At 44.5% G+C, this 14,678-nt stretch overlaps 1 protein-coding gene across 2 annotated transcripts in view; it reads left to right on the top strand.

Annotated features, from left to right (window-relative positions):
• Nucleotides 1-14,678, top strand: part of ARHGEF6 (Rac/Cdc42 guanine nucleotide exchange factor 6) — a 174,133-nt gene that overhangs the window by 19,318 nt on the left and 140,137 nt on the right. For both annotated transcript variants that reach the window (XM_040323759.1, XM_040323758.1), the window contains exon 2: nucleotides 6,325-6,408. In XM_040323759.1, coding sequence (XP_040179693.1) covers nucleotides 6,325-6,408 — 84 coding nt within the window. The remainder of the gene's footprint in view (nucleotides 1-6,324; nucleotides 6,409-14,678) is intronic.

Below are 14,678 nucleotides of genomic sequence, written 5' to 3'. Positions count from 1 at the left end.
GGATTTCAATGGATAGTTATGGTGGTAAGTTATTGATTATTATTCCAATCAGAAGAGCTTGATCGTTTTCATCCATAGCACATATCCTCCAGTAACTGTTAGATAAAATCAGGATTCTGAGATATACAATGTGAGGAATGCACAACCAAACCAGCAGCTTCTGGGCACGCATATTGGTACATACCATCTCATTAGATATACTACATGTATTGGCATTACAGCCAATTGATGGAAGAATAGGGAGCCCAGCTTTCCATTATAACACAGTAATTCTATAGACATCACCCAACTCCGGACAATGTTTTTCTTAGTTTTGTACAGGAGATGGAAGGGTTAAAACCTCTGTCAGGTTGGTGCCCCCATAGAGGGGAATAAAGCCATACATTTATTGAAATTCAGCTGGGACCAATGTATGGGCACCCTGGTTGTACAGAAGAGCAACTTTTGAACAACCAGCCAGTCTGCCGTTCCGTGACACAGACTATAGCCAGCAGCACTGATCATTGTGTTCTGATGTCTTTCCCCATTCACATCGAATGTGTAGTGGGGGAAATTTGATTTTTTTTTCCTTTTTTTTTTTTAACCCACTGGTTGAATGAGAAAATTGATAAATGTACGGGCTGCTTTACTTCTGTCCAAGAAACAGGGTGTCACGAGGATGGGAAGTTATGGGATTTCTTTGTGATGGAGACAAGGCACATTATTTACTATAGTAGGGAGGGGTTAGAACTGCTGGCAGGTGTTTATTGGTGGAGAGAGAACACATCTACTAGGTGGGGAGCTCATCTCATAACCCATATAATAATAATCATCATCATCCCATAATATGTGAGATCATAAAACCCCTATTTTTCAAAAACATCCAAACAAGTTTCTTTAACCAGTTCAGCCTCAGAAGGATTTCCCCCCTTAACGACCAGGCAATTATTTGCTATTCGGCATTGCTTCACATTAACTGACAATTGCGCCGCTGTACCCAAACAAAACCAACGTTCCCCCCCCCCCCCCCCCTCACAAATAGAGATTTCTTTTGGTGGTATCTGATCACCTCTGTGGTTTTTATTTTTTTGCGCTATAAACAAAGAGCAACAGTTTAAAAAATGTTTTTATTTTTTTTTACTTTTTTCTATAATACATATCTACCCCTCCCCCCTTCTAAAAAAAAAAATATTCATCAGTTTCGGCTGATATATACTCTTCTACATATTTTTGGTAAAATAAAATTCAATAAGAGTATATTGATTGGTTTGCGCAAAAGTTATCGCGTCTACAAACTATGGGATAGATTTAGGGACGTTTCTTTTTTTTACATTTTTTTTTTTTTTTACTAGTAATGGCAGCGATCTGTGACTTTTAGCGTGACTGCGACTTTGCGGCGGACAAATCTGACCCCAAATGAATAAAAATGCACTGATCAATGTAAAAATGACATTGGCAGGGAAGAGGTTAACACGAGATGACAATCAAGGGGTTAAGTGTGTTCCCTAGGTGTGTTCTAAGGCCCCTTTCACATTGAGGAGTTTTTCAGGCGGTAAATCGCTAAAAATAGCGCTGCTATCCCGCCTGAAAAACTCCTGCACTGCAGACTCAATGTGAAAGCCCGAGGGCTTTCACACTGAGGCGATGCGCTGGCGGGAGACAAATCTCCTGTCAGCAGCATCTTTGGAGCGGTGAGAGGAGCGGCATGTATACCGCTCCTTCACCGCTCCTTCCCATTGAAAACAATGGGAACCGCGGCAATACCGCCCGCAATGCGCCTCTATAGAGGCGCATTGCGGGCGGTATTAACTCTTTATCGGCTGCTAGCGGGGGTTAATACCGCACCGCTAGCGGCTGATACCCGCGGCAATTCCGGCGGTATAGCGCCGCTATTTTTAGCGGCGTTATACCGCCACCGCAGCTCCCGCCCCAGTCTGAAAGGGGCCTAATTGTAGGGGGGGGGGGGGGGGGGGGGGCTCACTGGGAACTGTAGATCTCTGACATGTCCCCTGTCAGAACAGGTATGGCGATTCAAGCAGGAGAGCCGACATGCGGCAGTATATCCACATATGTCAAAATCGCTCTGTCTATTGGCTCTCTGTGCAAGTAGAACCTGTTCATCTTGGATAGAGCAAGGGAGGGATATAACTTGTAACTCTTGCCATTTTTTTTTTTTTTTTTTTTTTTTTTACACCGGTGTCCCGTTGAGGAGATTTCCCTCTACTTCCTGTCCCATAGCTAAAACAGGAAGTGAGAGGAAATCCATGCAAATTAAATGGAATCCTTGCGGCCCCCTAGGTCACAAGAACTAGTGTCCCCATTGGAAGATTTCCCTGCTATTACTTTTCTGGGGATAACACCAAATTTTTAATTTTCTACTATTTTACTTTCAATGATAATGGTAGACGGGACAAACGGAGAGGGAGAATCTCCATAATAGAGACGCAAGCCGCAATAAATACCTGACAGGGGGTCTAAATCCACTCCACTCTGTCCAAACCGGACAAAAAAAGTTTTTTCTTCTAATCCTTTTTTATTTTATACTGGATCACATTCTCTAAGGGCCCCTTCACACCATAGAAACACAATCCGGATGCGTTCCAGGTGTTTTTTTTGCAAGCGCGTTTTTGATGCATTCCAGTGCATTTTTGGTACATGTTTGTGACGCAGTCCAGTGCTTTTTTTTTCACCCCTCTTTTTTATTAACCTTAGATAAGGACAAGTGCGTTCCGGTGCATTTTTGGCGCATTTAGGTGCGTTCCAGTGCGTTTTTGATGCATTTTACAGCGTTCCAGTGCAGATAAAATGCAGCATGTCCTACTTAATTTTTTCTGGAACAGCAAGCACTGGTGTGAACTATGCCATTGAAGACCATATAACCTACTTTTCATGCGTTTTTTTTTGCAAAAAAATAAATGCACTGGACTGCATGTGGTGTGAACTGGCCGTAATGTCTTCACTCCATAGCTCTGTTCTATAGATTGTTATTGCTTTCTGGTTCCGGTGACACGCACAACCTTTCCTTTCTTGTCCTGGTGTCACTGGGACTGTTATTACCGAGGAAACCAAACCAATGGATGAAAACCTGACAAAAGTTCTGACTCTTGATCGGAAACTAAGAGAAAAAGATTTGTAGTCGAACAGCTGTAATACATTAATATCCAGTAGTTCTATGGAAGATGTTTTGTCATACTTCCATTCTATGTAGAAAGGACATTGTTCCTCTTTTTCAAAAACGTGTCTTAAAGATTGATTTGGTGACTATAGTATGTTTTTGGTGACAAAGCAACAATTACTGAGCAATGTCAGGTATTTTCCAGCATGCTGGACTTGATGTTCTTTTTACTCAGATTTCTTAGGAGTTGTTCTTCTACGCAGCCATAAAGTGATGTTCCGTCTGATCTGTTGTCCACTTACCTGGGCCAGAGTCATGACATTGTTATTCATTGAAGTCAACAGACAGGTGAAGAAATATATGTAAACTGCTTTACCTACAAAAAAGGCCATTCTGTTCAGACGGTCATGGGATATGGGCACCCCTGCCAAACATTACAACCAGGTCCTGGACTTCCCTGTAGACTACACTGCTGTTCAGCAATACAGTCTGATCTGCTACTTACCCCAGGTTCTGATTGGACATTTAAGGAGTAGAAGCACCCCAATAAAGTTATCACTGTGCTCCCCCTTTCATAACCATAAAGTCCTGACTGGCTCTACCAAACCACCTACTCCCAGTCCGAGGGCCGCCCTGCAGACTGTGGCTTTTGCTTGTCTGTGGAGAAAAAGAAATGATTTTGTAACGAATATACACAGGCAGTCCGAGTTTCATACATCCGACTTACACCTCTGTAAATAATACAATGGACAGCATACAGTGCTCTTCCCATTTTTAAAACGTGAAGTGTTCGCTTTGCTTTGCTTAAAAATTTAAGCTTAAAGGGGAGTTCCAGGCTTTTTTAATGTTTATTAAAAGTCAGCAGCTAAAAAAAAGTGTAGCTGCTGGCTTTTAATAAACATACACTTACCTGTTCCACGGTCCAGCGCTGGCTGGAGCTCCGCTCCTCTCCCCCCCCCTCTTTGGCCAGCGTCTTCATTTTTAGTGTGGGCACCCGGCCATGACAGATTTCGGCTTCACGGCCGGGCACTCACTGTGCATGCGCAAGCGGCGCTGCACACTGTGATTGGTCAGGCGATCGCCTGGGACCTGTCGCGTGTCCCAGGCGATCGCCTACAGGGAGGGGCCGCTGTAGGCCATATGACGTATCGCCTAGGTGGAGGAAGTCCCACTCCTTCTGAAGCCCACACCCCCCCAAAAAAAAATTACATGTGGCATGTAGGGGGGCAAGGAGTGGATTAAGCGGAAGTTCCACTTTTGGGTGGTACTCTTTACGCTTTAAAGTGGAGTTCCACCCTGAAAAAAAAATACACAAATGCTGAAAAAAATTATTGAATATTTTATTTATTTTTTTATTTTTTTTATACTCACCCGAAATACCTGTTGCTATGCGGATGTTCCTAATCTGCCTCGTCCTTATCCGCGGAGAGTCTTCTTCCGCATCCTCTTCTAGTGAATGGGGCGCGCTGCCTTCTGGGAACTGTGTGTAATCCCAGAGAGCAGCCGCCCATTCACAAATCGGCACAAGACTTGTGCATGCACAGTAGGAAACTGCTTCACTGCCTGTTTCCATTAGCGAGGATGGCGGCGTGGGACCTGCAGTGATCAAGGGATTGGCATCGGGGGGGGGGGGGGGGGCCATCATCGTGGGCGAGTAGGACAGGCAAGTGTCCTTATTAAAAGTCAGCAGCTACAGTGTTTGTAGCTCCTTTGTAAAAAAAAAAATCACGGGTGGAATCGCGCTTTAATGACGAGTAAGGAGGTGTTTGAAGCCTTTCAGCGCCTCCTGTTCAAGTCTATGGTAACGTTTGTGGTGCGGTTACGGGGCGTTAAAATTTGTTTATTTCCAGTAATGTCACTTGCCCTTTAAAAAATAGGTGTTTGTGGAGCAGTTTTAACGCACCTTAAAGTGGTTGTAAACCACCGATTTTTTTTTTTTTTTTTTTTTTTTTTTTAACCTGAAAGACAAAGGCATAATGAGCTAGTATGACTAGCATACTAGCTCATTATGAATTACTTACTTTAGATCAAAGCCCCTGTAGCGGTCCTCATCCCCCCCTCCAGTGGCGACATCTCTCCCAGAGGTTACTTCCTTGTATCGTCGCTTTTCACGGTTCTAATTTTCAAATCTGTACCGAGATGGTCCAGCTGCCCCCGGCCTTCGGAACTTTGGTTTGGGGACCAAAATATTCATATTTCTATATATCTAATTCTTAGATGATGGTACATATAATGATTTATAATGGATTACACATTTAATTTTTAGAGGCTATACTGCAATTTTATACCTGTAATATATAATTTAAATAAAAAATACTATGACAAGTATGCATTGGTCACAGGGGGGTCATGACATCATCCATCCAATCTGACACTGTAGATTACTTGGTGAGTATATCTTGCTGGGTGGTGAGCAATGAATGTCATCTGCCCATTTAATACAATGTGCATTGATACCCGTATAGGTGTAAAGCAGTGGTGCCCAACCTTTTGAAGGCCGAGGGCCACTTAAGCGACTTAGTAACCAGTCTCGAGCCACAATGAGCCGAGTGAGCAGATGACAGGTCTGTGTCCAGTCTGCATATGCAAAGCAGACACAGCCCAATCTACTCTATGGGCCCTCCGATCCAATCAGATAGAAGGGGGCAGATCTACTTGTTTTTTTTTAGCAGGTCGGATTGGAGGCAGGTGGGTGTGAACGGACAAAAGTCTATTTAGATCTGCAGCTCCATAGAGGTGAATGGAGGGTCCGATTGGGTCAGACCAATCATGTGAAAGGGGCCTAAGGCTGCTTTTACACTGATGGTCTATGGTCTATTGTGGCGCAGTGTATGGTTTTCCCGCCCGTTAACTGCACTTTGCCATAGACGTCTATTATATTCTGCAGGCGTGGTGCACTTTCTGAAAAGCTGCTTGCTTCCTCTACTGCCGGCTTCATTTACAACACTGATGCTCTTGGATGGCAGGTCGGCAATCTGGGCTTGCAAACCAGCCATCCCAGGGCAGGAGGTCGCGGGCCACATCAGAGGGCTCCGCGGGCCACATGTGGCCCCCGGGCCACTGGTTGGGCACCCCTGGTGTAAAGGGTGTTTTTTTTTTTTTTTTTCTTCATCGCTACTGTTTATTATGGTTTTATATATGAGGAAAAAAGGGGTTTTATATAGCTAATATATTATATTTGTGGTCTATATGTAAATAAATATATATCACATTTTCTCTCTTCTCGTTAGTTTGCAGCAGAACCAAAGAGTGAAGCTGACTGCCTGGAAAATATCCGCGAGTTCCTGAGAGCATGCGGCTCTCTCCGGGTTGAGGTGAGCGCTCACTGTCGTGCGTTGCGAGTATCGCTTACCACTGTTACATTATGCATGAAGCTGAAGAAATGATGTCCAGGTAACCTCAGACGCATCGGTTTTGTCAAACTAGGTTAGAGCTTCTCTGTGCAATGCCACCTGGAACTTCTAAACAACATTTGTGCAGTCTTCAACTCATTTGAAGCAAACTGAGAATTTTGCCCAAAATCCACCTGATTTTCAAATAAAATATTAAAGCTGCTCCACATTGGATGCATTTATCAAAGTATTAGTGTAAGGGTGTGCACACTTATGCAGCAATATTTTTTTATATTTACTTCCCTCCACCTATAAAATTTCAGTTTGTTGTTCAACTGAGTTGTACAGTTTTATAGATCACATTAAAGGTGAAAAAAGAGAGCTCTGAGAGCTGATTGGAGTGTAGAGACACACCCCCTCCACACAGCGCACAGCTGAGGCTGTCAGTCAGCTGGAGCTCCCTCCCGTCACCTTTTTTCTCATGGTGTCAGGAAAACTTGTCAGAAGAGGAACAAAGCGGCAGACAGAAATGACTCTTGGTGCTCTCAATTGAGACAAGTACACACTATAGAGGGATGTGCTTTGTTCATATACATGAAATATGAACAAAGCACAGTGTGTACTTGTCTCAATTGAGAGCACCAAGAGTCCTTTCTGTCTGCTGCTTTGTTCCTCTTATATAAGCATGAATCACTTCTGACATGTTTTCCTGAGGTTTACGACCACTTTAACCACTTGCAGACCAGCTGCCATCATTATACTGTGGCAGGTCGGCGAGATCCCGCGAACCGTCGTAGCTGTACGTCGGTCCCTTTTAAGCGGGATAGCAGGTGCGCGCCGCCGCTGCATCACGGGGGTGCCCATGCTCGTGACAGGCAGTCGTGGTGACTGCCGGCTGCAAGCGATCATGGGCACGAGAGGCAGAACAGGTGTGTGTGTGTGTGTGTGTGTGTGTGTGTGTGTGTCTGTGAACGCACAAATCCCTGTTCTGTTCTGTGAGGAGAGACAGATCGTGAGTTCCTAATGGCTAGAAATCGCGATCTGTCATTTCCTCTAGGTCAGTCCCATCCCCCTACAGGTAGAAACGCACTAGGGAATACAATTAACCCCTTCCCTGCCAGTGACTTTTTTTTACAGTAATCAGTGCATTTTTATAGCACTGATCGCTGTAAAAAATGCCAATGGTCCCAAAAATGTGTCAAATGTGTCCGACGTGTCCGCCATAATGTTGCAGTCCTGATAAAAATCGCAGATCGTCACCATTACTAGTAAAAAAAATAATAATAATAAAAATGCTATAAATCTATCCCCTCTTTTGTAGGCACTCTGGGCCAGATTCAAAGAAAAAGTACGCCGGAGTATCAGCAGAGTACTTTCAAATTTGCCGCGTCGTATTTGTTTGTCATTCACAAACAAAGATCCGACGGCTTTTGGCTAAGATCCGTCAGGCGTACGGCTTCGTACGCCTTCGGATCTTAGGTGTAATTCTCCGGCGGCCGCTGGGTGGAGTTTGTGTCGTTTTCCAGCGTCGGGTATGCAAATTAGCTGATTACGGCGATCCACAAAGGTACGCGCGTTCGTCGCATTCTCTTACGTCGGTTTTTCGCGTCGTACAGTTAAGAGTGCTATTTACATGGGGTAAAATTACTCCTCCATGTTAAAGTATGGCCGTCGTTCCCGCGTCGAATTTAAATTTATTTTTTGCGTAAGACATCCGGCAATACGAAATTACGTTACGCACGTCGCCGTTCAAAAAACACGTTGGGGCGCCGTAATTTCGCGCAAAGCACGGTGGGAAAATTCCGAACGGAGCATGCGCAGAACGTTCGGCGCGGGAGCGCGCCTAATTTAAATGGTACAAGCCCCATTTGAATTAAGTGGGATTGCGCCGGACGGCTTTACGTTACACCGCTGGAAGTTTACACGCAAGTGCTTGGTGAATCAGGCACTTGCGCTAAAAACTTGCGGCGGTGTAACTTAAAGACGATACGTTACGCCGCCGCAGTTCTCTATGAATCTGGCCCTCTAACTTTTGCGCAAACCAATCAATATACGCTTATTGCAATTTTTTTTTTTTAATTACCAAAAATATATAGAAGAATACATATCGGCCTAAACTGGGACAAAAATTCACTTTTTTTAAAAAATAAATAAAAATGTGGGTATATGTAATATTGTGCTTTTTGTTTTTTTTTTTTTTTTTTTTTTTTTTTTATTGTCGCTCCTTCGTTTTTTTGCTTTATAGCACAAAAAAAAAAAAATCGCAGATATGATCAAATACCACCAAAAGAAAGCTCTATTTGTGGGGAAAAAGGGATGTCAATTTGGTTTGAGTACAACGTCACACGACTGCGCAATTGACAGTTAAAGCGAATTGCAAAAAATGGCCCGGTCATTGAGCAGCCAATTCTTCTGGAGCTGGCTGGCTGGTTAAGCGACCTGAAGTCGCTTTAAATGTGAACTCCAGGACTTGCTTGTATACTTATATTGGTCCAGCTCGGAACAACGTAAATATGCATTACCCACACTGCTAGGGAAGCTGGAAATCCTTATAGTAGTCTGTGTTACTACAGTGATAACTGCAATCTCCCGGGTCCTGCTCCGGTTCTATGCAAGCAGTTGCCCCAATGCACACTGACCACAGGGGGTCGCACACTCTGCACTTCCACCGTCTCATAGGAAAAGTAGAGAGGAGGGTTGGTGAGTGCCCAATCATCGCCTCATCCAATCAGAAAAGACCTTGTATTTGCGGAAAAAAATACAAGGTATTCTATGAATGGATGTAGTGCTGAGGGAGCAACCTCTGTTGGTCTATGTACAGTGAGGCAGCCACTTGCATAGACCCTGAGCAGGACACAGAAGACCGCGGCTAACATTGTAGTAGCGCAGACTACTACAGCGATCTCCATTTTCCCAGAGACCTTTCAGGTAGGAGTAATGCATACTTGCACTGTAAGTATACAATACTGGAGTTCAACTTCAAAGTGTAAGTTTCGTTAAAATATATATATAACGGATGATACTTGCAATCATTGTAAATTGTCCTTTGTGCCGCTGATTGCTCTCTCAGGTAAAATCTGCCCTCTCTAGTTATTTTACAATGTATTGGGTTCTGACATAAAGCTTCTTTAGTAATATTTTTAAAACATTTAATGGAGTTTTAATGATTTAAAAGGTTTCTTTTTGTTTTGTTGCCTCGTTCTTTATTTTCAGGTCATTGAGGAATGTGAGAGGAATGTACTGTATGTGATACGGAATTAAAGATCTTGCAGTATATTTTGACTGCCTGATTATGTCTACTGGGTTCTTCATGTTCTGTCACGTAGATTTCGAATATTTCAAATCCTTTTTTCTTTTTTTTTTCACGTAACTGTCTGAACTTTTCTGATCTATGCAATTCTGCACAATCATTCCAAAATCTTTCTTAAGAGTCACTAACAGAGGAAAGTACAGCAAGGATTGGGGGAGGGGGCTGGGGTGTTTGTTTTTGATCTGTGTGTGGCCCTCCCTGATCCACAGAAGTCATTAGATCGACTTCTGACAAATGTTCATGCTAAAAAACATTCATCGATCAATGGCTGCAAGCACACAGATCTATGCATTCTGACAGTAGAGCGTCGCACTGTCACTATAGTGTCCCGGTGGGGGGATTCCTCCATTCCTCAGTGATACGCTATCTTACCTGGCGGAATTTTACCTGGCGGAATTTCGAATCCACAGCGATTTTGCGCTGTAAGATACGGCGGCGTAGTGTTTTTCTGGCGGCGTATTTGAAATTGGGCGGGTAGGGGGCGTGATTCATTTAAATGAAGCACGTCCCTGCGCCGCTTGAACTGTGCATGCTCCGTTTTGAAATTTCCCGCCGTGCTTTGCGCGAAATGACGTCGCACCGACGTGATTTTTTGAACGTCGACGCGAGTTATGTCCTTTCCTATTCACGGACGACTTACGCAAAAAAAAAAAAAAAATTTGATGCGGGAACGACGGCCATACTTTAACATGGCAAGTCTAAAGATAGGCCAAGAAATAGCAGCTTTAACTATACGCCGGGAAAAGCCGACTAGCGACGACGTAAGCGAATGCGACGGCCGCGCGTACCTTTAGTGAATCGCCGTAAAAAGCTAACTAGCATACCCGACGCGGAAAACGACGCGAACTCCACCCAGCGGGCGCCGAAGTATTACACCTACGATCCGAAGGTGTCGGATCGAAGCCAAAAGCCGTCGTATCTTGGTTGGAGGATTCAAACTAAAGATACAACGCGGCAAATTTGAAAATACGCCGGAGTATCAGTAGATACTCCGGCGTATTTCTTCTGTGAATCTGGCCGTTTACTAGCCTAAGGCCAGCCATACACGATTCAAACCTCGGCCGGTTCAGATTTCCTCATCCACATAAGCAATGTGGACGGAAGAACCCCTCCCCCCCACACCCCTCTCCCCGCCGGAACACTATAGTGACAGTGCGACTCTTCACTGTCAGAATACATAGATCCGTGCTTGCAGCCATTAATGAAAGTTCTTTTTATTGATCGATCAACTTGTGTACAACCAGCCTAATAGACTCTCTTGCGATTATCGCTAGCGGCTTCTATAGCCACTAGTGATCACTGTGTTCTCCCAGCTTCCCCCGTACTTCCCCGCCCCCGCCAGGAGAAGACAATGGCCCGGTAGGAGGGACTCCCACATCAGTACTGTGTCTTGATGGGGGGGAACGGAGTGAAGAAATTTGCTACATTTATGTCCGGCTTCAGTGAGGTGAAATCTTCCACTTGCGACACCTGATACAGTGACCGCTGCCTGATAGGGTTTTCCTATCACTTTGGAGGTATTTCCTCTTGGACCCCTTTCACACTGAAAGCGCCGACCGTTAGCAGTAAAGCGCCGCTCATTTTAGCAGTGCTTTAGTGAAGCTTTTCCGCCACTAGCGGGGGGCTTTTAACCCCAAAAAAGAGGTTAAAAACGCCTGTGTTGCGGCGCTTCCAAAAAGCTCTCCTCAGTTGTTTTAGAAGCGCTGCCTATTAATTTCAATGGTGTTTTGGGAGCGCAGTATACACAAATATACACAAATTGCCCCAAAGATGCTGCTTGCAGGACTTTTCCTAACGTCCCACAAGTGCACTGCCTCAGTGTGAAAAAACACACAAAAATTAATGGAAGGCGGTTTTTAGTCGCCATTTAGAGGCTATTTCAAGCGCTAAAGCGCCTGAAAATCACCTCAGTGTGAAAGGGGTCTTCCTGTTTTCTTTCCAAAAGGAAGTGAAGGTAAATCTCTGCAATGGGGCACAGAGAATCGGAAAAGGTTCTAAAATTCCCCTTCTCTATCAAAAGCATAAAAAGAAAAGAGAGATACACTTTTAGGCTGGGTTCACACTATTGTGAATTGGATGAGGGTTTCCCCACATCCAATTCGTATTTGTCAGGAGATTGTGAGGGGCTCTTAATGAAGCCGGTTCACACCTCTCTACGGAGCGGCTCCCATGCAAATTGCATGGGAGTTCTGTGTGTCTTATGCCGCGTACACACCATCACTTTATGTGATGAAAAAAAACGACATTTTTAAAAACGTCAATTTAAATGACCGTGTGTGGGGGAAAACGTTGTTTTATGTCTTGTGAAAAACGACAAAAAAAATTTGAAGCATGCTTCAATTTTTTGTCTCGTTTTTCAAAACGTCGTTTTTTTGTTTCACAAAAAATCACTGTGTGTGGCAAAAACAAAGTTTAAAACGACGTTTTTAAACCTGCGCATGCTCAGAAGCTAGTTGTGAAGCAAGCTTCAATGGAAAAAAGTGCTGAACGTAACCGCGCTTTGCTAGAGCATTGTAAAAAAACTATGGTGTGTAGGCAACGTCGTTTTTGAAAATTTAAGTTTCAAAAACGTTGTTTTTTACTTCACAAAAAATGTCGTTTTTTTTCATCACATAAAGTGATGGTGTGTACGCGGCATTATAGTCCATTTCAGGTCCGAATTCAGTCCAAAATTTGGACCGAAATCGGACCTGAAGCAGTGAACCGGGACGCACCGGACCCCTGCTGTGAGGCGCTCCATGCGGCAGTGTGAACCCAGCCTGAAGCTTTCAGAAAATGGGAATCCCTTTGTGGTATAGCGGCAAAGCCCAGTCACCTCAAATCCATCTTTGCCCTTTTTAAAATGAAAAGTGTCGGGGCTCTGAACTCGGTTGTAGTGATTGAGGTTTGACACACTGGCCTCCAAACTGGTAAGTTTGTAATGAGTTTGAAGATTGTTTCTTTTTGCTGACAGTTGTGAGTTTAGGGGGAAGTATCTGAGGGAGGGGCGTTGCTGGCCATTACTTCCCAGCTGAAGGGATTTTCCAGCTTTTTGCTGATAGTCAAATACCAGCTCAGTTTTGTCACATATTTCTATCATGTCTATCATGTCATATGTAATGGTGGTTAAATTAGGAGAATATTGACGTTTAAACCACAAAGGTACGGCTATACAGCGTGCTTATTATACAAAACAGAACATGGTTTGCTGCTGATACAGGAAGCTAAATACAAGTTATAATGTAGTCTACGGTTCACACATCTATTATTAGAAATGTCAGAATTAAAATTCCCGCTCTCTTCCTTTTTTTGTGAAATACTCTGACACAGTGGGGTACATTTACTAAAACTGGAGAGTGCAAAATCTGGTGCAGCTGTGCATGGTAGCCAATCGGCTTCTAACTTCAGCTTGTTCAATTAAGCTTTGACAAAGAAAACTGGAAGCTGATTGGTTTCTATGCAGAGCTGCACCAGATTTCTCTTATCGTCCATGGACGGACACAGCTCCTTAAATCTTGACAAGTGGGTTATGTTCCCTGTTTACAGGAGAGGACTAGGCAGAAACATGTTAAATAGTTAAATACATGTTACATTAACAGAGTTGAACAGCCCCGCCCAGGGGGCGGTCCCTCCAGACATAACCCTCCTCACTGCAGCTTGCAGCCTCAGTTTCGTTCTGCCTAGCAAAGGAGAAGGACGTATGGCTCCCTTTGGGCCCAGCGCCCTGAGGAGAAATTTTATTTTATTTTACTTTACTTTTTCTTGAAGAATCTTCTTTCAACTGTTGGCTGAGAGACAGGCTGGATATTATAGATCCTTGTAGTCTACTCAGTCCGACCAGCAAGCGTGGGCACACCTTTGCAAAGAGGCTTGGTCTGCCACGCCATACCTCATGACTCCTGAGGTGGCCGGTGAGCTTTGCTCCGAGGTCCACATATGACTGAGCTGTGGTGTTGCCTCAATCACAGTGGACCGGGCCGACAGCTACCTCCATTGCGGTTGTAGGTCTGTCAGGAATGCGTCAGCGAGTCCTCGCTCGGACGGGTAAGTACAGTCCCTCCTGCTTCGGTGGGTTGGTACGGCTGGGCATTCCTGGGGTTCGGGGGTCCCTTCCCCTTACTTCCCTGCTCCTTTCCCTTGCTGCATTGCTAACATTGCCGCTGTCAGGGGGGAGGGGGCCTTCCTGAGGGGACTGTGTTATCTGGCCTGTGTTTTTTCTTTTTTGTATTGGGCTTTCCTGTGAGGTAAAAAGCCCTGTGATGAGCACAGATGTTTATGATTATACTTCAGCAGACGCTGACTGATTGGTGACACCTGTAACGGTTTTGCTTTTTATGCTGTATCTGTGACTTGTCCTTAAATAAAACAGCCCTATGAGGCTTTTCCTGTTTAAACACAGGTCCCTGCAAAAGTTACCTCACGGTTCTTTTCCTCACAGGCAGCGCTGTGCAGTCTCCTCCTGAGGGAGTCCCCTGGTTACACCTGGTCAGCGCAGCAAGTGGGTGAGAGGCCCTGAATAGGGCTCTAGGAGCTTTTGTCTATTTGTATGGACAGGTGTGCATATTATATTACACACTATATGTAAATATTGGAGTCAGTATCTGGGTCCTTCCCCACATGCTAGTGGTGGCAGCAGGTGTTGGCACCTGTGATTCCCACAGAGTTTTTATTGTTAGTCCTGGACACAGTTTGTGCCAGGGTGGGGGTGGACTGCGGGCGGGCGGTAAAAGAGTGCCCCCTTCCCCCGTTATCCCCTGGGGAATGCTCTGTTATGGAGCCATGGACTAGGTACCTAGTTAAAAAAAAAAAAAAAAAAAAAAAAAAAAAGGCAGAATAAGGCATTTATGGGTGCGCTTTTTACTGCTGCAAGGGACTCTCCTAAGCTGCATAGTGCAGCTGGGTTTCCGCTGAGGGCTCGGTCTTTTTTGGATCACACATCAGACCGCTGTGTAGGTTTTTCCTT

This window comes from Rana temporaria, chromosome 9 (assembly GCF_905171775.1).
Source record: "Rana temporaria chromosome 9, aRanTem1.1, whole genome shotgun sequence".
Lineage (NCBI taxonomy): Eukaryota > Metazoa > Chordata > Amphibia > Anura > Ranidae > Rana > Rana temporaria.
The sequence above is the reverse complement of the archived record's forward strand: the minus strand, read 5'-3'. Positions and strand labels throughout refer to the sequence as shown.